This window comes from Leptosomus discolor, chromosome Z, assembly GCF_034619465.1.
Source record: "Leptosomus discolor isolate bLepDis1 chromosome Z, bLepDis1.hap2, whole genome shotgun sequence".
NCBI lineage: Eukaryota > Metazoa > Chordata > Aves > Leptosomiformes > Leptosomidae > Leptosomus > Leptosomus discolor.
In genome coordinates this window covers 84,564,710-84,591,959 of record NC_141419.1, presented here as the reverse complement: position 1 = coordinate 84,591,959, position 27,250 = coordinate 84,564,710, and the positions used below count along the sequence as shown (strand labels likewise).

At 37.6% G+C, this 27,250-nt stretch overlaps 1 protein-coding gene across 1 annotated transcript in view; it reads right to left on the bottom strand.

The window, feature by feature from the left end:
• The window catches only part of KIAA1328 (KIAA1328 ortholog), a 175,254-nt gene that overhangs the window by 134,677 nt on the left and 13,327 nt on the right, over nucleotides 1-27,250 (bottom strand). The window contains exon 5 of the mRNA XM_086479814.1: nucleotides 22,428-22,543. Coding sequence (XP_086335940.1) covers nucleotides 22,428-22,543 — 116 coding nt within the window. The remainder of the gene's footprint in view (nucleotides 1-22,427; nucleotides 22,544-27,250) is intronic.

Here is a 27,250-nt window from a genome sequence, read left to right as displayed (position 1 = left end):
CTGAATAACAAGGTAAACAACCAACTACCCATGCTCAATCTCACATCTGTCAATTAGCTGTAGTTAACATCTCCAGACTTCATGTACCTTGTCCCAAACTTTAAAATGTTCTCTTGAACAGAACTGAGCATTTCAACTCCTACAGCCTCTATTAAAAGTCATGGCAGCCTGGGAAACATTAATTACAACTTTTCTGCCGCCCTATACAACTTTATAATCAGGAGATTGCCCGAATTCCTAAATTGGGAACTTGACTTAAGCCAGGGGATGTATGCAGTGAAGCAGTGTAAAGCAAAGCCATCTCCATCCCTACACCTATGCCATAGCCATAAACGAACGCAGCACACTTTCAGAGCACAGAAATCTTTCGAAAGCCATTGGAAACATTACAAGTCAAACCTTTGCACTATTCAACAGAAGCAGCTGCAAATACACTTCACACTGGCATTTAAAGGCAAATTTAAAATGACAAGTTGAAATGCAGCTTTTCTTTTTCCCCAAAGTTTTTTTTTTTTAAAAAAAGAAAAAACCCAGCAAGTTTAGCTTTGAAGACAGAATATACATGCCCATCCTCATATATTTGCTCCCGCTTACTGACCTCTACTATTCCTCTCCTTCCCCCTGCAAAACCCAAACTCCCTTCTGCGATACATAGCAATTCAATCTTGGGAATTCAGGAGGCTGACTAAAGACATCCGTTCTCTGGGCTCATAAAGAAAGCTAGTTATGCTTGGCACAACAGATCTGCAGCCCACAACTGTTGGTTTCACCTAACTATCATGACTTGCTAATATAATGCAAATAAAAATACACAGAGCACTGCAACCTGACAGTATTTGGTTCACACACACATACACAAACAGAAACAGCACAGCTACTAGAACATGAGCTTCTGTCACAAGATTGATGTTATTATTTTAGAAGACCATCCCCAACTTTTATTATAGTGGTAGTCCTGTAATGTGATTTGAAACAGATCCTTATACGCCTGTTAACAAGTGAATGGAAGTTTCTTCTACACCCATAATGTTTATTACAGGATCTCAGTTCTGTTCAGGCAAAAGCTTTAGACTCTGAATTCTTTGCCTAATCAGGAAAAGATAAAGCTACTTTGCTTATGAAGGATAGATCTGCCATTTGGATGCATTTTTGTAAGACAGGAATGGAAATTAGAGAAATATAAAATAGTATGAGAACTGCATTACATTCAGACAAAGGGTAGTTTAATAATTCAAGGTTTATTTGGAGGCTTGTTTGCAATTGTAGAAAAGGTCAGACCTTATATGAATGAGGTATTAAAGTTTGCACATGAAGTCTAAGGTAAAGATAAGTAACAATGCTTGTTTACCATCCAGTTGCTCAGAGCGTGCAGAGAGTTAAGATTTTTAAATCAATGCAGTGATAACAATATGGATTACTGAAAAGATTCTGCATAGAGGTCAGCACACACATCAAGAGTTCAATTGGAAATCACAAAATCCGATAACACATAGATTGTGCGAGGGAAGTCTTATTGTTTTAAGAGATGTGTGGCTTTGAATTACACTTAGCATCCTTACCTTGAATTCCTCATTGCTCTTCCTTGCACTTCTTGGATTTAATATTTTACCAGGCAGACTCCCATGCTTTTGCTTTAAACAGTTCCCACACTGTTTAGTGGCAGTCAGATATAACAAATTTGGAAGTTTGGACCTGGTCTGTGCTGTTCAGAAAAATACTTATTACACCACACACCTACTTTGGGCATTCATAACTAGATGCAGAAAGAGATAGATCCATGAGGATACAGAGATACATATATCCTGTTGCTCTGGGACTGCTAGCCAAGTATTTAAACATGTATCTATGCATATTCAAATACGTGCACATTTTCAAGTATAGCTAGGCTCAAACCAACTCTTACCAAAACACTGTCTCAAACAAGACAGTGGGACACTAAAAATAAAGACTCAGAATATAGTACGAGCTGGAACTCAGACATCACTTATTAGTAGTCAACAGAAAACAAAAATATACCACAGCTGCAGAAAACACAAAAAGTTCAGGAAAAGCAAGCTTTGGGCTCATTCAGAAATGCTTCCACATCATCTACTTTACCTTGGAAGGAAAGCAAACATGGAAATTTCTAAGCCTTAAGGAAGAATTATTTCTGTTCTTCTAACCTAAGCTCCACTGATCAAATTCACAGAAGTCTTAGTAGCACAAATCTAATTTCATTAAACCCTTTCTGCCTCTTGATCTAACAAACAGAAGTGACTGCTCCATCTCCAAACTCCTACAACCTATCTGTACCATACTCTCAAGGGTCTTCCGGTAGGAAAGACAGCACCAGGGAAGATCATATGCTAGCAGAAGGGGTCACAGCACTAGACTGCATCTAGAGAGTTCACCCTGGTAGGAACACTTTGTCTCTTCTCAATATCTCTACATCTCTGACATATGAAGCAAGAGCAAAGGACCCTACACACTGGATCAGCTAACTGCCAAGCTGCTGACTAGATGCATTCAGAATATGGAGTCATCAAGCCCAAGCTTCACTACGTCAATGCAGCGCAAGTAGAAATGGGGTACCTTTAACTACGTGGGGAAACATATGGTAGGCATCATCTGTGCAAGCCTCACGTTCATCATGAAAGATTTAACTTGTCTGCACCTCCTTTAACCAAGAATATGCAATTATTTTATCCTATGGTTTCCTTTACTTACTTGAACTTTAACATCAACACGATTTTGTTCTGTGGTTTAAACATGATTTATACCCTCAATTTAACTTTGATTCATAGTTTCTAATAATATCAGTCCATTGCCCAAACACGGCAAGGGGATATTAAAACAAGTTTAGATGGTCTGGGGAATTTGCCCACCAACATTAAACACAGAATAAGTGGTTGTCATAACCTTGTTTTAGACAAGTGTTTCAGCTAAGCAAAGTATAACTGTAATGTGCCTGCTCGGAACCAAAAAAATATAAACTCAAAAGCTGTAAAACAATATTGCAAAAACTTGTATTAGTGAAACACATAAGAGGTTATAGGTTATTCCAAAGAACTGTTACCCAATTTCAAATTATATAAGAGCAGAAAAGCAATCACAAATAAAAATTTTAACTTTTATGAGTGGCTACTGTCCACTGCTCAATGTGAAGCTCTGTCGTCTTTGCCCAGACTCTAGTTTGCCTATTAGCTGCAAAATGTCACGCTCAGGAGCTTATCTTAAATTGTTAAGTGTACTGAAAATTCAGGCAGCTGGTAATATATATATACGCACACACACACACATATATATATAAAAAATAAAATTAACACCATGCCTAATAGGTACACAAGTTGGTTTTGAACCCTTCTTATTAACGGGTACACTTCTCTGCAGAATAAAGAATGGCCTAAAAACGAAGCATTGAACAGATGGCTTTTTTAAAGTATGATTTAAATATGTGGCACACGCATGACATGTGCCTTTCCTTGATTTTCCAAATGCTAATTGTTAAATAAGACTTCTTATGTACTCATAAATGCATGGAATTCAATAATCAGTCAAGTATTTAGACACAAAAGAGACGTCAGCAGAATTTTACAGATAGACAAAAATCAACTTACTAAAACTAGAATATCTTCTGCACTAAAGACATAGTCAGCACTATGAAAAAAGGCTAGAATAATATAAGTGCTCATGCACACACACAGACACAAAAGAAATTGTTTCCATTTCACACTGAAAAGCATAAATATCTCTTAGAATGGCACTATTTCCCTTACAAAATCTAAATATTAATAAGCAAATCGTTTATGAGAAATCTGGGGGGTTTTCTCTTTAATAGGGGATATACTTCTTTGTCCCAGCAGTCTGATTTTTTTTTTTTTTTAACCTCCCATACTGTATATTCAGTTGCCTTTCAACCACCTCTGTATCTCGGGTTTGCCAGTCAGTTCTCTTTTTCTTCACCAGTGCTTCTTATTCCAGGCACTCTACCCAGCATACTGTCATCAATACTTTGTGACTATACATTCCTGCACACACTGATTCCAAATACAGCAAGCATACATACTCCATACTTGCACATATATAGTTAAGAGTCTTTTAGGACCTTATCATGTCAAACCGTATTAAAGTGACATTTTTAAGGCTGACATTCCATTTTCTCTGAGCTTGTTTTGAGTAGACATTTAGTAGAAACCTCAACCCATTCAGGATTTTAATCAAGAGAGAAAATTAAGAAAAAGTTAAGATCTATTAGGTCTTGTCTGGACTCGAGAAATGTATTCTTCTAAGAATCAATTCAGTCTTCGCAATGCACTTGTAAAATGTCACACGTTCACACAGAGAAAGCATTGCAGATACTGTTAAAACTAGTTTCATTAACTGAAAGCTATTTCAGTCGGGCTGCATTAATACCAGACGAGTTAAAGGTTCACTGGCATTGTAATTCATGCTGATCAAACAGCCTACCCACCACCTTCCCCACAGCGTACCCATAGCCCTCTGAAATCTGCCCAACTTCACCATTTCTGAGAACTCTGCCAGAAATCTGTGGGATGAGTACCCAAACTTTCACAAAGCACAACTGAGGACAGAGCAAACCTGTGCCAGCTTGGAAGGCTTATCAGCAGTGGACACTGCAGAGCTTAATGTGTCGAGTGAGAAACAATTCAAATTCCTAGCCTAGAGAAAGGCTTACAGTTATGGCAAACCCTCTAAATCAGAATGAAAATCTAAACTTCAAATTCAGGTTATCTGGACAAAGAACTAGAAGCCAGAGAGAAAGGCAGGCTGTGACCCACCCCCTTTTGAGAAAGAATAGGATGCCTAAAGATCTCTTTCAGGTCTATTTCCTAACATACGCTTCTAAAGTAACACTGACCTTTTGTCAAAACCACCTTTCCACCAGAAAAAGAAAAACAAAACAAAACAAAACAACCTGCTGAAGCTTAAGAAAATGCTCTCTATTTCAAAGAGGACATTTTAATTTTGCATTAGGTGTTCAGCTCCTTACTGAGATTTTATACCATCATGTACAGAAATTGTCATGTTTTGCTCATAAAAAAAGTCATAATGATATGGCAGTAGCTGAAAGTCTAAAAGGATGACTGATGTTCAGTATGCAACCATGTATGTTGCAATGAAAGACTGACATACTTTTTAAAAAAGAAATAGATCATTTCCATCATGTCAGGGCACAATCATCAGGACAGCAGGATCATAACATGCATCTCTCACTACACCATGAAAGAACATAAAACCAACACATGGCATCACAGAAAGTCTTTGAATTTGTTCGAAATACATGTTATTGGAACAAAATTGGATTTCACAGTATCAACAAACCCTGCAAAATAGAGATTTAAAATTACGATCAGCTCTAATGAAAAAACAGTTGCTCGCCTTTTATTTTATTTTCATTGGTTGCACAACAAGTAATATTACATAAGCAAAAAGGCTAACAGAACAGTTTTCTATTCCTGATCTATGAAATAACAAAGTCAAAGAATACAATCTATAAGATATTAGAAGTTGCTTTCTTTTCTACTCAAGATGCATCATAATACAAAGTTACGATCAATTAACAACAATTTCCTAGCACTGCAGGAAGACTGTCGAAGCACTATAAATTCTGTTGTAATTTTTGCATATAACAGTTTATTTCACCAAAACATTGTTGAATCAAGAAGATAAAAACTGTGGGAAACTCCTTCTGTAAACGAATCTCAATCTTTTTTTTTGTACCATTGCTGAGGTTTCCAAGACTCCTAGTGCATCTTTTCCACAGAGCAAGGCATACAGCATTCAGCATGATAAAATTACAGCAACATTGACATTGCGGCAATGGAGATTACATTTCTACAAAACTTAGAGAACAAGGAGCCAACTGAGTTTTGCATAAAGGACAAAGCACCACATGATTATACTAGCAGTCTCATGTCTGTCAGCAAGTCTGTTCCCAGCTGACTAGGGTTCTGACAGATGATTTGGTCTGAAAGTTCATTACAGAGTGCATCCACACTCTGTACTTTTCATACTGGAGTTGTGTCAGGCCAATGAAAACAATCAAACACCTCGCAGTGTGACACCATCCCCTCTATGTACCTGTTCTATTAATTTGCATCCAGTACAGCTTAACATGTGAAAACATTAGAGTAAATTACTCTCCTGTTAGCATAGACTTAACTTTGCACTAGGCTTGATATTACAATTCACTCTCAATTTGTCTTTGTAAACATGACTCTTATGTTTATAGCCCTTTAAAAAAAAAAATTCTTGATGATGGTAGCTCTGATATCAAAGCTTGCAAGCATGGAAGAACTACTGTCCATTACCCACAAATCCAGATATACTCGAGAAGCCTCAGTCTGCTTGAGATAAAAATCAAGATCCAAGAACCTAAATCCCAAAGAGCAATAACAGGCTTTAAAAAAATTATAGGAGAAATATAGCTAATACTAATAGACTAGTACTAACTCCGTTTCTCCCATTTTTTGTATATTCAGTGCAACACATGACTGACAAAAACTGGGAGATGAGCAGGAAAAAAGAAATACTGTGTGTATTCACATCAATTTATAGGTCAGTCTCCTCAATGGAGAAGAATGATTCCATGTGCTACACTCATGATTTCCGTTGTGACTGGTTACTGCACTACTTTCTGGACATCTCTACATTACAGACAAAAGGCAATCTCTGAACACATCAACTGCAGGCCCATCCATAGTGCTGGATCATAGACATGGCTGGGATCACGGTGGGCAAGGCAAACAGTACCAAGGGTAAAGGGGAGGAATGAGCAAACGAGGCTCCATTGCATCTCTCCAATGTGTTCAGCACAGCTTAGACTGCAGAGAGAGTAAACGGGACATGGGTTATCTTTATTATTTAGCAGGGATATGAGAAAGTCCCAAAGATGTACATCTGGAGGTATGATGTTGACTGTCTGGAGCAGAAACTCCAAGAGGTCACCTCTAGCTCACTTCATGAGATACAACAGCATAACTGCAGTCTCAAGGGAGAGGACTGCTTCTCCTCATCCGTGCAGCTGCCCACAGAAACTCTAGGAAGTCTTATGCAGAATTCCTCCTGTAGGCTTCATTAAAACAGGTGACAAGAAAAGCCATTATGTGGCTTCAAAAAAGTCTCTTGAAACTTCCTGCCCCCTCCTACAACCATACTTCTCCTGACTAAAATCCTTCTTCACTCCAAGGACAGGCAGAAAACTTTAATAAACTAGATATTAAATCCCAAAAATATAGGTTACACAAATACAGTGATTTTACACACTTGCCTTACTGAATCAATTTATAGCAAATACACAACGCAATGCTTTCAAACAAACATCTAGCATTGAAATAGAGATTCACATCAGGCAACACACTTCAGAGACAGTTAGACTAAATATCTTACAGGAAAATTTAGAGAATACGCCTACAATACTGTCTTCCTGAACAGAAAACCCTTTTCCTAGTGAATGAAGTTTCACATCATCTAGCAACCAGATCCAAAGAGTGAAAAAGAGTTTAACAGTATGTATAATCTCATATATTCTTCATGAGTCTTACAAACATAAACTTCTGGCAGATTTACTAATCTTCCGTAAGTCTCCAGATTTCACAAGTCCTATTAAAAATAAAACTCTTGACATTGAAAGAAAAAGAAAGTAGAACACCTTAAGCAATGCAGTATTACAAAAAGAGGAGAAAAGAATGATCCACCCTTTACTACAGCTCACAAACACACATTCTGGGTTGCTTGTGAGGCCAAAATATTTACTGGAGACAAAATACCACTAATTCAGCACGCCCACAATAATTTTATGTCAAAGCAGCGAACTACAAAGCAAAGCTCCTGCAATGCAAGAGTTACCTGATTTCAAGCAGCAGCAGCAAATAATGCCTTTTTCAATATGATATAAATTGAAGAACTTTCATTTCATATGTTTTTTATGAAATATTAGCTAAGAATCTATTTTAGTGGCTAAAAAGAGAAACAGACATGCCAATGGAAAAGGGCTATAAATCATTCCCAAGAGGGATAGACATAGATGAAGACTGAGCCAAATTAAACACCCAAGGACAGCATTTAGCAACTTTGAATTAACAGCCAATTTTTCTGTATTTTCTTTCAGAATGGTTTCAGCCACATATTTCCCCATGCACAGTGAAGAAAACTCACAATGTGAAAAGCAAATGTGTGACTCCACTAGATGTGTTATATGAAACATAAATCTCCGGCAGATCAAGATCCCAAACTTCTGACTACTTTATTATTGATTCAAAAGCAAAAAATCATGATGCTGGGGAGGAAATTCTGACTTCGTTGTGGGCAGCACCATAAACAGATTTGAGACACCAGTAGCTACACAGCTAATGCAGATCCAGCTACACGATGCTTTTTCTCTCCAAATTTAAACCATTAACAGCTTGATGTACTTTAACAACTACCAAAAGAACACCTGCAGTGGTGTTCCACATCTCCCCTGGCTGATGTTAAAGTAAGACTGAACAGGATTCCCAATGAGAAGAACTGACAAGACACCTTTGCCATGGTGGAAGTCGAGAGGCCCATTTAAAGTCACACCATAATTTGCCTGCTCAGCCATCTCAGTTACTTAAAAGCACCAACCTTTAATCGTAGCATATACATGCATTTAAGTTTGACCTTTGGGCACTTTACATAACAACAACAACCAGAAGTTTCACTACATAGCTTTGCAAAGACGAACTTTATTGAGACAACTTCCATATGCAAGAAAAACCAAACAAATCCCAATTAGTACACATTACTGTTCTGACTTTGCTAAGCTTCCTGACCTTTCAGTCATACAATTCTTCTCAACTTTGTACAATTTCACCAAGATTTCTAGCCTGTTCTAATCGAGAAGTCAAACAGCTCCCATCATTCATACAACACACATCCAAGTGAAAGAGAAACTTCTCTCACCTTGTCCTCTCTTCTCCCTTTGAGATGGGGAACATCTATTGCTCTAATCCCTTCTCTGTAAACATTAAATAGAAGAAGATCTATCTAAGCAAAACGCTGGCACAAGAACAAGCATGTTTAAGCTAGCTGTAACTGTGTCTAGCTTGGAAATCAAAAAGTGTCAAAAAACATTAGAGGATCTTTTAAAACACTGATTCTTCAAAAAATGGCACAGTGGAGAGAAGTAGCAAATGAACGAAGACAGATATTTACAGCTTTATGAACAGAAACATGAGGATTGTTCAAGAGCGCCAGAAGGTTTCTGATGGTCATCTGTCCCCTGAGGATAAGCCAGGAGAATCTCCAACACATTCACTGTTCAGTCACAACAACACAATTATATTGTTAAATTCTTTGGACTGTCCCATGGCTGTTTCCAGAGAGAGGAATGTAAAACACAACAAGAACCTTGCCAACATGAGACAAGTTCAATATAAACAGTTCATTAAAATCAACTAGGATTCACAGGCTGTGCACAGATCCCCAGACATCACAGCAGATGTACTTAAGGCAGTGTACCAAGATGGCTTTCTGAGGAATCCAAGAGGCTTTTCAGGGTAACCAAATCTAGTTTCACACTACCACAGATATTACCATGCAACCCTTTTCATAATCAAACTCTGTCCTGAAGGTAAGTTTATATTACTTGCTCCCATAACTTCTCTCTACAGATAACTAGAAACATATTTCTAATTTTTAATTTCCATCTATTCATAGGACAAATTTATTCAGCACATTTATTGGTAGGTTAAAGCAAAGAGCAAGTTAAATACGGTTATTTGCACTGAAATAGAGCAGTAAGGCCTCACAGGACTTGTCCAGTTACCTGAAGTGACATCTGGACGTTACGAGCTCTGCTCACTTGAGTCTTATTCTGGGCTGTTAAGAGACAATGAGTAACATCTTTAAAAGCATTGAAGGATCTTTCATCAATGTGGCTAACAATATTTATAGCAACCAAAAAGTTCTCCCTGAAGATAACAAAATATGAAGAAGTCACAGAGGCATATGAGCGGCGTAACCAGAAGGGTTCACATACTATGAAGCCTGTTAAGTGCTTTGCTTGCATTTTTACGTCATTACTAAAGTTCTGCTCTCTGAAGAAACCACACAAAAGCAACACCCTCTTACTTCACTATCCTGTTTCCTGGATGTAAACAAAATTAGGCCTGCCAATTATTGTGACCACAGTACATTTTATTTAAAACTTCTTTTATTTTTGCATTTTGGAACACGAGCCATATTGCACTCTTCCTCTTCATTCTTCATAAAAAATTTCAAGGTGTCATAGCTTAATGTACACAAACCTACTGAAAACAATGTCTACAAGAGGATTACTAAATGCCCAAATTGCTCTCACAAACTTCATTTGCAGGACTTCAGAAGACAGCAAGGTGCCACTTCACTGTCAAATTCCAAGCTGAGTGTACCGAACTACTATGCGGGGAAAACTAAATCATTTTTACTAACAAGGTCTTAAAATATGCAGGAGTCAAATGACAAACCTTCACAATGGCATTTTCAGATTTCCAGACAGTAACACTAAGTAGTTCAGATGGTAAATATGTCGTTTCCTTTAACAAAACATGTGCCAATCTACCAGAAATGAAACAGTACACAGATAAGAAGAAGCCTGGCTGAAAACCGCTGAAAGACAGACGCATTGCTAGATCAATCATATCTGAACCTTGCTGGAGGTAGATGAATCCAGAAGCAATATTCTTGGCCTGGCAATTAAATATAAGCATAATCATTATCTGGCAGGCTGAAAAATCAAAGTTTAGGATGCCGTCACAGCATGCCAACTAGTCCCTTGCTGCACCTACACTGGCACCAGGCAGGACACAGTCACCATAAACTACATTACTTTTTGATTACCTGGTTCCTTCAGCCAGAAGGGTTTGAGAAAGTTTTCATAGCCATGATTGTTTTATTCCATTTTACTCTCAATACTTGGGATATACATCCTTCAGCTGGATCATTTTTAAAATCACTTCACTACTTAAACTGTCACACTTGATGCATAATCTGACACTGTAGAATCATGGTTTGAATATTTCAGTTCTATTACTTTTAATTCTGTACCAGTTAATCATATTTTATTTAAAGGTAAAATGTTAATCTTCTGATGTTAAAAATCATCATACTTTATCTTTTTATGGCCGCATATTAAAATAAGGATACTTGCCAATTACCTAGAGCCTTCTTCTCTGGATTCAAATGAGAAGTTGACAAGAGGTCAGCTCAGAATATCTGCAGTACAACAGTCTGCTCTGCATGCCAGAGGTGCTCTCTTTAAATTTCCCAATACTTCACAGCTGAAATTAGCACAGCTCACCAATTGCTGCCCCACTTTGGTGTGTCCTATTTTAATCCTGAGTAAAAGGTTTACCAAAAAGCAGCTTGCTCCAAACTCTTTCCTACAAAGTGGCTCTATGCACTACCACAAACTCAAAACTGCAATAGAAATACTCCAAAAAGCCAATGGTTCTCTCTGAGAAAGTAAATTTTTTGTTGTTGTTTTAATATTGTTACTTCTCGTGAGTTAAAATATAGCTCTACATGCACCACCAGAATGAGGTCTTAGACTGCAAGCATTTCCCAGCAGGGATTTTTGTCTCTATACTTGTCTGCAAAGTAACTAGCAAAATGTTAATCATGTATAATTAAAGACACCATAAGCCCATAACCCATCAGAGTACATCTCCAGCTTGCTCACATGGCCCTTTATGCATTAAATATGCCTCTTTATTTCAGTCCAAGTACCCTTTTCCATTTGGTACCTCCTTCAAACTTTCTTGGACACACCCAAGAAAAGAGGCATTTTTTGATATCTATTTTTATGTATAAAATACAATGAAAATGACAAATCTGTGTGACTCACTTCTCAGTCTTTTCCTTGACCCTAATGTTTTTTGCTTTATTTAAGACTTTCAGAGATATACAATGTTTGTATTGCTCAAGGCTGAGGGTGTCCATGAAATGCCATAACGAAGCAAAATCCACACATTTAACCTTTCACGTCACACAAAGGCCAGCAAGCAGTACCCAGAATTTTTAAACAGGTAAGTAAGAGAGAAGACAGCAGAGTTGCCCAATGTCACTTATAGTAAGTTAGTAAAAGCATAGAACTGAGCTGGAGATTCACTGCGTTTCCATGCTCATTCACATCGGTCACGTCTGGCTCGTAAGCAACATACTATACATCCTGATATTTCCTTTCTCCTGTGACCACAACTGTATACTGCAGGTTGCACCCATCTTTGTCACTGTACTTACAACTGTAAGCAAGTCACCTTAAGATAAAGTTCACACAGAACAAGATGCGACATATTAATTTCATTTTTAAATGGAAGCACTGTGGTTTTGATGGTGGTGCTGATTTTATTTATTCATTTATTTTTGTGTCATCTCCACATTCAGAACTGCAATTCTGAATCTCTCTCCTAGGTTTTTGATGCTCTGCTTCCACTGTTAACTTCAGTACAAATATCAAAGCTCTTACATACATATAAAGAATCAAAGCAACGCTGATCATACACCAACCTCCATTCCCACTTAGTGAGGGCTCATATATCTCTGCCTGTCTGCAAAATTACAGAAAATAAAAAAAACAAATAATCTATTTTAAATGTAAAAATAAAAACCTGACAATGTACAATTCCAAATGCACTTCTGCTGACAGGCACCAAGTCTAGCAGTTGAAACTGCTTCCCTCCCAAACCTTCTCTACAGCAATGGTCTGCTGCTAGGAAAGCTAGTCCATGGACCACTGCTTAGACAGGCAACTTGCTATACAAGGCTTCATGCCTCACACATGAGGCAATCTCAAGGTTACAATCTTTATTTTAACACATCATTACATTGAATTTTAGAAGGCTCTTCCTCCTTCATGCAGAGGATAGTCTCCCACCCTTCATAAAGAAGGTATTTGTTACAACATTTGGAACTAACTAGTAGGAGTGAAAGCTATGTTTCATTTCTTACAGATTCTTTAGAATGAAACAAACTATATCTAAAAAGTGCAGATATGCTTTTTTATTTCTTTTGCAGTTCAGGGGAGGGGGGAGGAAAAAGCATCTCTGATTTGTATATTAAAGCACAAGCATCTGTCCTACTGATGATATTCTAGGGAAGCACATTAGCATAAAATTTAACGATGTCAAATAAGTGGATGTGAAATAGGGACTGCGTAAAGACACTATTTCCAAGCCTGACAGAAACATCACTGTTTAGAAATGCAAATGAAACCATTATGTTCAATAATTATATGAAAATATGAACAGTTCAGCATGTTTTCCAGCCCTGATGGCGGTTAATGGGATGTACGCTTATGTAAATAACTACTATTAAAGCTAATGCTGAAAAAAACTAATAAATTCATACTAAAGCAACTGATTTAGTACGCTTTTAAACCCCAGCAGTGCTCACTTATTAGAAAGGAGTGCATTCTTATGTTTAGAACTCATTACTGTTACAAGTCACTGCAACTCCATCAATTACCATGCATTAATGAAAATGGGACACATACAAAAAAAATTATTGCCTCTCAGCAGTTTTCTTTAAAGACAAAATATAGGGGTATTACCATCATGGGGCCTTGAGGGGAACTTATCAGCAACATAATCTTTATTACTACAACTGTATTCCCTGTACTATAACCCCGGGGTATTTTTTGTCCCAAGAAGGGGCTAACCTTTATGTAAAACTCTTGACATATATGCAATGAAAAAGTGACCACACTGCCATCAGTAAAAACTTATCATTTTCACAATTAAAAGTGCATTTAAATAAACATATACACACTAGTATGTGAACTGAAAAACGTAGACGTGAAATGAAAAACTACAACTCCTGACACTAGGGCAAGGAGGTGTAATGCAAATAGAATTAAGGATAAAAGGTACAAATGGAAGTCTTCTACGAAGGTCTTGTATCTGGATAAATTCCATGCAGATGCAAGATTGTACTTTTAATGACCTCCTAGACAGCCATGGAATTAAGACTTCAAGGATGCTATTCCTCTTTGAATGTTTTCTCCAATTCCTCAGCATTACTCGAAAAATTCTTAGCCCTGGTTAAACATCACAACTGATAGACGAAACAAAACCAATGCAGCGCTGATAGAGCAATGAATCCCTACAGAAATTAAAAGCTGAGATGTATTGAATGTCTATAACTCTGCAACTAACCCACTTTCATTTTTTAAGAAGTCTCTGAAAATCAGATATTAACGTAACATTCAGCAGATCCTAAGAAGTTTAGCAAGGCTGAAAATGCTTTTATACTAGCTTGGATTGACTGGCAGTTTAAAATTAAGGATGGGTTTGAACCACCTTACAAGAGGCTATGCACACAGAACTGATGCCAAATGGAAAAGATTCTCATGGGACAGTTATCTGTCCAGTCTCACCTGCTGTAAAACTTCAGTCCAAGATGGCATCCTGCTACTAAAAGTCACAGCACAGACTCACAACTCATTTGACTACAAAAGCAACAGTACTATGAAACCTCATAACAATGGAAAGGAGGAAAGAAATAGTTTAAGTTTTCATCATGCATGAACAGTGGCAAAGTTCACACAGGCCAATGTCCAGCATAATAGCCAACACTAAATTAATAATACGTTTAAGTGCCATATACTCGCCACAGCATAAGGCAAAAATACAGGCTACCCCAGTCTGAAAATTTACAATCTAAAAGCAGGTAGCAAAGCTGGCCTGTCAGAGGGCCAGCAGCCGACAGTAAGCAACAGCAAACACACACATCATGACAGGCACCGTGACAAATGTGTGATGGGGGTGCGGTGGAAGAAAAAAAACCCAATCTATCTGATTGCTTTCACTAAATCTCTGCTGAAAGAGAGGTATGAAATGTTTTGCTATCTAGACCATTAAAACTATTTCATGAGCAAAGGCCACTCTAAGGTTAAAAACACTAAGACAAATTTGCTACTGATTAATAATAAAGCCATTCATTTTATTCTTCAAATCTAAAGTAATTATAAGCTAGAGCATAGCAAATGGATTTAGCAGAAGCCATTACGTCAGAAGACTCCTTTAAAGAAGAACAGTAATTTAAAAGACTAAACTGAATAATGAACTCTCCTGAACAACAATTATTATGAGATTGATTTATTGAAAGTGTATTTAATCATGCAAGAAATGTTTAAACTTTCCAAAATAGTTCAGGAAGACAGAGAAACCAATAGCAGAGTCAGCCCAACGTCCTCATTATAGTTGAGAAGCTGAAGCAGATGGAGAATTCATTTAGTTTGGAAGGATAAAGTACATCAATTTCTCTGAATCCACATTTCTAGTCAATTTGTTACAGTACCAGCTTCAACAATTAATGATCTCATTTTCCCATTTGTGACTCCTTTTAAGAGATCTCAGTCTTTGTTTCCGAATGAGCCAAATGTCATAAAGGAAAATTTAACTCAAAAAAACATCACATTGAAAGCTCACATGCCTAAAGCCAAACGTTTCAGCAATAGCCACAAAAGCAGGGGCCAAGTGCAGGCAGGTAAGTAGCCTGGTCAGTTTTAGTGCCTGGAAAAAAAAAAAAAAAAGACCTGCCTTTCACTGAGACACAGCCCTTCTCACCAGTCTGGCTTCTACAGATAAGTATCTTTCACCTGACCTACTTCATTTTTTTTTCCATTATGGTAACTGATGTTGATATATGAGACTGCCATGGCTGAAGCTGCATTTCTAACTACAGGTCTCTCCCCTTAAGTTCAGACAGGGGCAGCTCATCATCACACCCAGTTCTGAGATCCACACCAGATAGTTAGTACAGAAAGTATCATGCCTGTGCTTAAGACACCATTCATCCTCCAGACCTAGAAGACAGGTTGTCTGTGAAGCATATACCTACCAGTGGCTATCAACAACCTGGCAGAGCAGAACTCTACCTCTTTAGCCAGTAAGACTGCAGCTCAGAAACATCAAGTCTCTAGTACCAGGAACTGATCACTGCAGAAACAGATGAGATGCGAGAATGCTACTGGCCCTCAACACTCACCTCAGGGAGCCTCTAAAATCCTACGCCAGACTGCTGGGTGAGAAAGTCAGCCCCACACAGTTCATCATCATTCCACACTTTACAGTATAAAGTGCAAAGCAACGCTTACCCAACAGCTATACCTCGGTACTGACAGTACCATCTCACAGACCATCCTGCACCACTAACTGCAAAGTTGTAGGGAAAAAACCTTACCTAGCTCATATTCTAGCGGCTGATGCTGACTGTTTAGATGCTGCCTGTTGAGTTCTGGATAATTTCGCAACATGGACAATGTGGCTAGCTTGTGCTCTAAGGCACTAGCTAGGATTAAACATAGAAAGCTGAGCTTTAAATGGATCTCCAGTCATTGATCCATTTGAACACTCAACATTACAATATGTTTCACCTTGTTTTAGTTTAAAAGTTCATGAAAAATTCAAAATATCTTATTTACTCAACAGTCCTTGACTGATTCTTCTACATTTGAGAAGTTCTTAAATACATACATTATTTAGCCAATACTGCCGCTACAGAATAGCATATAGCACATAAATATTCAGGGACTTTTTAATAAGTTCAGCTTTTATTCAATACACCATAATGGTTGCTTAGAAACATTTACTAGTAGGAGTCCTACAATAACAGTAAGGGTAACACCTTCAAAGAGTAAAGCAGTTGGATAAAATGGAAGAAAAGAGCAAAATACTAATCTTTCATTCTCCTCACATGCCTTCAAACAAGTTATGATGCACAAAAAGATATATAGTATGCATTTAAATATGAAAAACGGGAAGGGGAAAATTTAAAACAATAAGCTGAGGGAGCCAAGTTGAGAAATAAAAGAAGAACAATGATCATAGAATCATAGAAAGGTTTGGGTTGGAAGGCACCTTAAAGATCATCTAGTTCCAAACCCCCTGCCATGGGCAGGGACGCCTTCCACTACACCGCATTGCTCAAAGCCCCAGTGATGGTCATTCCAATCCCTCAGTTCGTAATTTGTCAGAAACTATGCTACAAGGTACTACAGAAACTATAACAAAAGCAAGAATCACCCTTAGACGTAGTCAGTTAAACTCTAAAATTGTTACCGAGTTTTAAATACATAGCCTGGCTTTCAAAAGCACTAGGCACCAGTTTCCTGCAAATTGCAAATTTTTCCCTCTATAGAAATTTCCTTCTTGACTCTTTTGTTGGGGGGTGGGGTGGGCAACAAGGCAGGGATCCAACTTTCATATATCCATGCTAAACTACACTTTTATTTTCCATACCCCATTTCTCTGTGACACTGTGTTGTCACTGTGAGTTCAGACTAACCTTCCTTTCGTAAACAGCAGCCCTGGGGAGGTACGCACACGTCTGTTGCACAGGACACAAGGACCACACATTCAACAACATACATTGCCCAAGGCTTTCTCTGGAAGATTTTTTGTTTTGGTTCTTCACCTGCGATGACAGCTTGGTGGGTCAGATTAAAAGAGGAAAGGAAATAGAAACAGTGCCTGCTTCTCTCCCCATTTTCATGAAGTCAAATTCAACATTATAGAGAAAAGCAAGTATGACAGAACAAACAAGTAAATTCTGTACTCTGATACCTGCTTTTCCATCATTTTTTTCTTCGGCATTAAGCAAGTCAGCAACTATTTTTCTTATGAAAAATAGCACTAATTCTACATTAACACAGAAAGACAGGAAAAGGAGAGAATATGTAAATAGCACTAATTTATGAGTATATGCAAGAGTAATGTAATGAACAGTACTATGGCAAAACTAAAAGCATTTTATTAAAGACTCGAGATAATGCTTATAAGAAGCCCATTATTCTTCCAGCAAATTAATATTCTATGTCTCACTAACAATATCAGCAAATGAACTGTTTTTGTTAAATTAATATTCATGTTAACTGCATGCAAAATCAACTAATTAAGTAGTCCTAAGTTACAATATTAAGGACATATGTAAACAGAGTCCACGACCATTTCTACAACTAGCCAAATAAATCGAATGGGGTTTGTTGCAGGAACTTGCCTGAGTCTTCAAATCAACAGATGATATTCAGTCAGAAAATAACTCCAACAAAAAGCTTAAGTAATCCAGGTACATTCTAAACATAAACCAAAATAGAGGCTTAATAGGGCTGAGGAGTAGAAATTTACAAAAAGGAAAAGGTAAATTTGAAATAAACAGAATCTCTTCCCTTTACCTCCCTATTCTTTGCCTCCAAAATGATAAATTCAGCTTAGCTTAGAATTAAATAACCAATTTTTTATATAAATGTTTTAAGAAGTTTCCTCTTCCCCAATATATCTTCACAGAAATGTTATGGCTGGTTTTGCTTCTTCATTTACGCAACACCATCAAATTTAGAAGAAAAACAATCCTCAATGGTCATAACAAGAAAAGCTAAAGATCATAACATAATTTCTCTGGGCTTTGAAATAACAGTAGTATTTGTTTCCTAATAATCTCATTCTTATAATTTTTTTCCTAAGACAACTATCATGACAGTACTGGGGCATCTCACAAAAGATATTTTTCTGTTTCTTAAATTAAATCATATTTGGAACCTAAATTAATAATAGGTGCTTGAAAATATGCCAGAAAAAAAGCCAGAAGTTTTTCTCTTAACAGCTCCTAGCAGAAATGGAAGAAGGGGCTGCACAAGTAGCCTAAGAGCATGATGTGGTACACACTGCTTATCCCTTATTCTGAAAATGCAAATGAAACAACAAAAATAAGAACATTGACATTGCAAGTCAAACACCCCAAAGGCAATGCCAGAATTTAGATTGTCGCTAGAAGCACAGTTCAGTCACCCAGTGAGAATCCATCCTGATCTGGGAAGGCAGAAGCAAAGAAAAGCAAATATGAAGAGCAGATGCTGATGAAGACACAGAGTTCGGCTACACATGGCAAGCCTTCTCACACGAGCTTAGTCCGAGATTGTTTCAAAGTTTGGAAGGTGCTAGAATACCCTGAACAGACACATCCCTGCTTTCATCAGCTGTCTCACAATCATCTGACTGATCCTAAGCCACCTGCCTCCATCCTGGCTTTCCTTAACCCTGACTGCTTCACCCAAACACACTTCAACTCATCAGTTACAGGCTTTACTACTTTCACATCAGCCATGCCCAGCCCAACTTCCTTTTCCAAGTCTTTCCTTCTAGCCAGGTTCTAGTTCTCACTTCCCCAGTACAGCCTCCACCTAATTTTTCCCCTCTACCTCCTGCTTAATCTTCCCTTTCAGAAGGTTTTTTCCACCACTTTCTCATCCTCATAGCTATAAGACACTTTCATTGTGCAGAGCATCAAAAGAATTGGACCACCTGTTACTGGATTTTCCAGTTTGGCCCCATCGGGCAGGTTTTAGTAAGAACAACAGAAAATGTCATCACAGTATGCATACCTTACACCACTATGCATCACATCTCCAAAGAACAAGCAACACTAGCACTTTTTAGAGAAAAGGCTACAAGAGTTTATTATAGACCAAATAAAGGTGGGATCCTCTTTTAGTTTTGGAACCAGCCGAAACACTTTAAATCAATGTTTTTTTGAACAAAGTTGGTTTCAAGCAGGAACGCCCTGTGAAAAACTAAGCCAAAATACCTACTTTTGACCAAATTATTAGATAATATGACAGGTCTAGTGATACTGATTTAGGGAGAAGGAGCAGACCAGACAACTACTTGAAATCCCTAATTTTCCTTAATTCTGTGATAAATATTTGGCAAGCCTGACAACTGGCTGGCGTATTTATGATTTACGGTGTGGTCATCAGGCTTGTCCTCCACTAACTGCATGCCCTGACAAGAACTACTCAAATTTCAGAGTTTGCAATGGAAGGATAGAATTTGCACGAAATTTCAGTTGTTGTGCCCTACCCAGACTGCACTGATCGATTCCAAAGCAAAGGTAAGCTTAGGGTGCAGACAGCTATTGTTTTTTCAGTACTGTGAAGTTACTCAAAGTTTTGTTGTGAGACCACTGCATACCACCTACCTCTCTAAGCTTTCATGATAGTTCATCAAGAATGAATGCAATCAGATGGGTCCACGTAGCTTCTCAAAAACAAAACAAAAAAACAACCAACCACTACACGATGAGGAAAATCTGCCTTTAAAGCAGGCAATTGAAGCAAAGATCTTTGCTGCAAGAGTCTTAAAAAAAAAAAAAGCAAACAACAAAACACATGTTGCTGAAAAAAAAACAAGACACTCCCTGTCCTATTCAAATTAAAAGTTGAAATTACACTTCACTGGATAGCTGCAGTTATATCAGAAGCACCAATTTATTATTGTAGGGTTATTTTAAATACCAGGCTAGATAAAGTAATTTTATAGAGAATAAATTAGCTTTGGGAGAGGGAAAAAAAAAGGTAAGTAAAATTGATTTTACCAGACTTGAAGTTTTTTTCTTATGGTATTATATCCCTGATATCTTATTTGCAGTGAACTCTGTACATTTCAGAAGAACACGAAGAAGCTGATGTACTTGAAAACAACCAGAATCTGTATTCAACTTTGGCAGTCATTTCTACCATTTCTTGTCTCCGCAACAAGCTTTAAGATAAAAAATTAACTGATCAGAGGTATGTTGAGGATCTTGAATCATTCATGTATGATAGACAAGTACTGCAGTAGTGAAAATTATATTGTTTTAAATTACAACCTTGATTTATATTTCTAGGTTTTACAGAGTTTTATGAAGTGTAAAATTGCATGCATTAACCTTCTGCCATGTCTACCAGACTTCTGAAAAAGTATTCATGCTCATGCAATCTATTTCTAGTAAAGGAAAAAAAACACCAAACCAAACAAAAAAAATGCACACCAAAAAACACGACAAAAAAAAACAAGCAAACATGCCTGCTTCCCAGTAGCCAAACAAACCTCAGATGAGTTGGTGAAAGCTTTATGTGCATAAATTAAAAAAATATTAATCAGGACATAAATCCCACCCACATTCACAAGCTGACTGAATACACAATACGTAACATACACAAAATACTGGCTTCAGTGAAATTAATGTAGAAGAGTTGTAGTCACATCTAATGGCTCTTAAATACATCATATTTAATATTTTGCAGGAACTGTTCCATGCCCAGCTAAGCTTGTTGATATGTATATTATTTAGTACAAACAGACCAAATTCTTTCTATCAATATAAGTGCCGCTGTGCTACAAGGGATCTTCTGGGTCATCAAGGACAATCCCCAGCTGACAGAGACAACATATCACTGAATTCCTTTCATAAGACAACCAACCACCATCATAAAAAAGCTTTTTTTTTTTTTAATTAAGCCTTCCAGTGCTAAACTGTGAAATACCGTTCCTCGAATTTTCAAGAACCCTCACTAACGTCATGTTTAAGTTTGTGGACTGTTTATCTCCAATTATTTCTGTTTCAACAGTGGCCTACAGCTTGAAGAGCCCTTTTTTGTCTCATCATTGTCTCTCCCCCTAATCACCTTACCACCATCTCAACCTGTTTCTATATGGCCAGTCACTATGCACAAGCATACGCACAGACACTTTAGTATCTTCTCATAAAATAGGTTCTCCCGGCCCCCATCTTCTTAAGTAGCCCTTCTCCACAACTTTTGCTACTAACTTCATTTTTCACTTGAAGAAGGGATGACTCGGGACTGAAAACAGTATTGCGCACTAGGTTTCATCAATGATTTTTAAAACAGCATTAGTATCCCCCTACTTGAAATACAGCTCCTGATGAATCACATCTTATTTGCTTTTGCTGCAGCTGCAGCACTGTCTCTTCCATATCCCACTATAGACAACCATTACCCTTCTGAGGAATTAAACAAGAAAGCATCAAAGATTTGGAAGAGAAATGGACAAGAGAATTTTGTAAAGGTCTACCACACCACACTGAAAGAAAACTGTAATTCCTGCAACATTAACTTCGCATGTGATATTCCAGGATTGAAACTAAGCATATGTATCTTAATAAAAATGGAAGTCACAGATTGTAAGAGAAGAGAATTAGCTAACTTTATATAAAAACAAACAAAGAAAAGCTACACCAAACTAAGTCTGAACATATACACAGTTTAAATGCCTTCAGCGTAAACTGTCTTTCTCTGGACATGGAAAGCACTGGAATACCATGCAAGCTGCAGACCTCAATTACAACAACTTAACAGGATTAAGTAAAAAAAGTAAATCTATAACCATATTTTAATGCATAAATTCCTTATTGTCATTTTTAGCTGACAAATATCTATTTCATAGCAAAACAACATCATAGGAACAGCTGGATGGCAGTTTTAAGCTCAAATGAACCAGTGTCACATGCTGACAAGTCATCTCTCTGATTGCTTTTGAATGGCAGCACATGCAGATTTATTCTCTGCCATAAATTAGAACAATTATTTCTCTGTAGATCACTTTTTATTTTAGACAGTGAGCCCCTGCACATATTTTAAAGGATATCTTCCCTTTCCTTGATGATAAGTTCATTCTGTTCCTCTAGCTGTCTGATCTTCTTCTCAAATGACTCCTGCTCAGCTTTCAGACGTTCTTCTGTCACCTCCTTTTCTTCACTTACCCTGAAAAGAATCAGAGAAAGAAAATATATGCCCATAACCACAATGCCTGACTTCCAACTCCTCCACTTCCCAGGTAAATGGATATCACCCTCTCCACCCTTAAACAGGTTAGTTCCTCATAACATTTATTTTATTATAGTACACTGAAGATGCATATGACTTTATGAAGTACATTATTTTTTCCAGAGACACCGGTCTCACTAGAGTACATGCACATTAATGGACAGCATGGAACAAGAAAGTAAGGACCTGAACCCAAAATTAGATTTGTGCAGTTTGATAGCCTTCAGTGAAGACACACTGAGATCCTTACAAGCCTAGAGCATGTAGACAGACAACTCAAATGGGAGAGGTTAGCTGCTGAGACAGAAAGGAAATTGAACACTTTTCTGTTTCTTAATCTATAAACTAATCCTTCTTTCACATTTACTGGTCACATATAAGCCCAGGAACAGAACCATTTTTCTTGTTACTTTTCCCAAAAAGAAGTACTTTGTCCTCTTCTGGAGATTTTAAAATATCAAGCCACAGGAGTAAATTTTCCTTTCTGTCTGGGCAATGGCACCCTGTATCTTGATGCTCAGGGTAAGTAATTGGATCAAGATTAAAAGACGACAATGTGAGAAAGATTTACAATGATCATTTATTCTGCACCTCAAGAGCAGGCTGTAAAAACAATTATCCTGGTATCGCATAGGCAAGATGACCATTATGCACAGATGATCCTGTAACTATGCTAAAAAACATGGCTTAGAAATCATTGTTCTATAAAAGCTCTGCAAAAATATTAAGTAATGAGCTTAGACTAAGCACTTGGGCAATTTCTGAAGTCTCTTAAAGTTCAGTCTTTTATGATGATGAAAGAGCTGCCACAACATAGGTGACAGGAGACCAAATCAGTAGCACTTTCAGAAAGCTTCAATTTTAACTTCAAGTGGAACAATACTATAGTAAGAGGAAAGGGCCAGGGGAAGGGGTATGGAATATATATAAAAAAAAAAATATATGGGCATTGGCAATGACATTCATAACAGAGTACTCCATTCAGTGACTGAGCCATCCATTTGACATCATGACATTTCCTTTAAGAGGGTACAGATTTGTTTTGATATTCCAGTGGAAAAAACATAAATACCACAACTGGTTCACTCCCTCTGGGATGAACTGTAGACAGGCAGTATTCCCCAAATCTAAGATCAACCCATAGCCCTTCCCACAGCAGCTCAAGCGACTGCTTGAAAGTTGGAAACAACCAATAATACCGAAACTCACACCTGTTCTCTAAAAACCTGAAGGGAGAAAAAGAACATAGAGAATATAATCAAATTCTTTAAGTTAGAGTGGATCGAAAGCTTGGAATAAACCATTAATTGGAAAGTAAAGGTTTCTAAATTACACAAAAAAGACATGGATTTAGCATAAAAACATTCCACTATTCATAGGGCCACAGTCTCATTTACAATCCTGCCCTTGGCAGCGTTCATCAACTCACTCCTAGGACCATTTCCCTCCACTCAAAGGCTGTCAAAAGGGGTGTGCACACATCATTAAAAAAAAAAAAAAACCACACAATGAAAAGGGAACCAGCTGTATTAACTCTGGATCCAACCCAACAGGTATATACTCCCTAGTTAAGCAGGCAACAAACTTTTGAAAACTACCTACCATACATCCTTGCTCCCTGACGCAGTTACAACTACGGTACGTAAGCCACAGCCTGCCAACCCAGGCTTTTGCATCTAACCACAACTAGTTTGCTTTCTCTAAATCTTGAGCAATTGGGTAAGTCACTACAGCATATATGACCTTCTTTCACGTAATCAGTGAAAGATGTAAGAATGCTACCTGTTTCTTATGGTTAAAAGAAAAAAAAAAGAAAAAAGAAAAAGTAGAGAACAGAGAATAAAAACCATCAATGAGAAAAACAACAAAGACAGCAATGACCACATAGATGAAAGACAGGAAGGAAACAACAACGGGGTCAGGGGGGAAGATCAGAAGCAAAAGGGAGGACAAGTATCATCTCCAGAGCACTATATAAGGAAGGAAGCTTGCTTACTAACTGCAGGAGTGAAGCTGCATTAGAAAAAGGTTCGGGACAACTGAAACACTGGGTCGTTCTGGCACCTAAGAATATTAAAATCAAACAACAGTATAAGAAAACAAGATAAGGTAAGACACAACAGAACACTGGAGAAATTAGACTAAACCTAGCAGGTTTTACCCATCTTTAGATTCTGCGATTTGCTGCTTGTATTAGTCTGCATCACATTCACGTGCTGTGTTTGTATTTAACACAGATCACAGTAAGCTGTCATACACATGAATATATTGTGCCACGTGTTTTACACAGTAAATGACTGAGAACAGTAACTGATCTTAGAAGAAATGTGGCAGTATGTGTTTATGTATCACAAAGCAGGAGACAGCCCATAAAGGGCAGGCAGATACAGAAGACAGTTACTAACAGGAGGCGGCAAAAGGAAGTTAGAGAAAAGGAATACAAGAATGTCATCAGATTATGCTGGATTTATGTCACATCCTATATATAGCTCAGTGAGATTTTTTTTTTTTACATACTTACTTCTTTGCCTTCTGTCAATAAAGAACAGACTATTTTTAGTAAAACTAGGAAGGACTTCACTGATGCCAAACAGAAACATTACAAGGCTCATAACGCTCCTCAAAAGGATTTTCACCCACTTCATCCACTCATGGTCAAGAAAGAGCAGTGAAAGAATGAAGGCACCACAACTACGAAGGGCACAACCGCTGGCTGGGCAACAGGCTGGTGTGCAGCTCAGTTACCATTTCCAGGAACAAACAGAGGATTGACAGCTGACAGCTAAAATGACAAATCAGTAGAACTATTCCTGCTGTTCAGCATCTGCGACATTTCCTTACACGCAATTTACATTCACCTATCTTGTGTCATGGGATAATACACCATCTTTGTTCAAGATCTGTTTTAAATTCAATACTTCAAAGCTTATGTAATTCTAGATGCATCTAAATAATTTTTTGTTTTGTTACAGAAGCCACTGTAGGAAAAGAAAAATTCATAATACACATCTATTGACAAAAACCCCTCCTAGGATATCAGCCTTGAGGTTCAAATTAATTCCTAATTCACCAGTTCCAATCATTACAGTGTGCTCCCAAGTCCACTGCTGATACTTGTAGTTCTGACTGTCTGATCTGAAGAAGGAATTGATCAACAAGTTTGCTGATGACACTGACTCATTCCACTGAGTAAGCAGGACTGATGCTCTCCACGCAGAATTTTTGAAGCACTGCACAGGTCAACGGCACTTCAAATTTTATTTGACTAATAAAAAACCGGCGTTCACAAGAAAAAGCCATGATAATGCTCACATCAACAGTACACTAGGAACAAAACTCAAAAGAACTCTTCCTGACGAAAGGCACTTCTAAGTCTTTACAAAAGTAGAGCTGAAAAATCAAATTTAAAATAGTGTTTTCTATTTTTAAAAAATCTTAGGAAAAAATTGAGCTTTTACCAAGAGAAATCTGAATGCATTAAGAATTGTGGCTGAGCAAGTTAAGACAGAAGATAAAATAAACAGAGATGAAGACACTGGAAAACTCACTGATCAGTCCTATCTCACTGTGAACACTTAATCTTTTACAGAACACTCACTTGATATCAGTCTGCCAACTAGCCAGCAAAGATGAAAATATTTTGGTGCCCATTCTTGAAAACCACAAGTTTTAAATTCCAAGCAAACGATGGCATCTGGAACAGGCAAGACCATAGGGGGAGGAAAAATGAAGCAAGGACCATGATAAGGGTATCATGCAGAGTCTAGCACACACAGAAATCATAGAATGATATCAGGTATTTCAAGAAAAAGACGCGCTCCAAAAAGACGGAACAAGAAGTATTCATGCCAGAGTTGGTCACAACATGCTTCTGGCAGAATAGAGCAACAAAGTGACTTTTAATACCAGTGCTGCAGGAAAACAGAATGGCAGCATTTTTTGTCTAAGGACACTATTCACAAATCTGATACATTTTACTCAAGTGTCACAGGCAGTTTGTATAAATTTAAAAAAAAAAAAAAACAAACCCCAGAACATAATTAAAATTGCTGCACAATGGGTAAATTTTACGATATGCAACTTGCAAACTACAAAACTAGATCTCACAGCATGAATTCATAGCTACAAATTACTTTTTAAGCACAAAAGGAAAGTGTGATTGGTGATACAATAATCCTAGACATGCTTTACCTATCAACAAGAAGTAATTTCCAGACAAGCTTAGGGATATCTATCTCATTTGCAGTCTCACTGCCTGATCAATTAAGAGAACCGCAGCACAATATTGCTCCTAAAGTAGCACACACAAAAAAGAAAAGATCTTGACATTGAAGTTAAAGCCAGGTAACAATCTGGTTAAATATGAGGTAGTGTTATCCAGGAGAGAAGGCAACTCAAGAGGCCAAACACTGCAGATTTGCAATACAGGCTTCCACAGGCAAGTCGTCCTTCAAAGATCCTATGTGCTGGAAGGAAAACACTTAAACATCAGATATACGCTACAATAGTTTTACTGTCCTCCTTTGTAATGGTTTCCAGTTCTGTAACCAAATTACCCTTCTGTTTTGATTCCCATTTTCACCTTTTGTGGGAAAATTTCAATTTTAGTTGGTCAATTTCATCTTCATATCAAGATAAAAACTC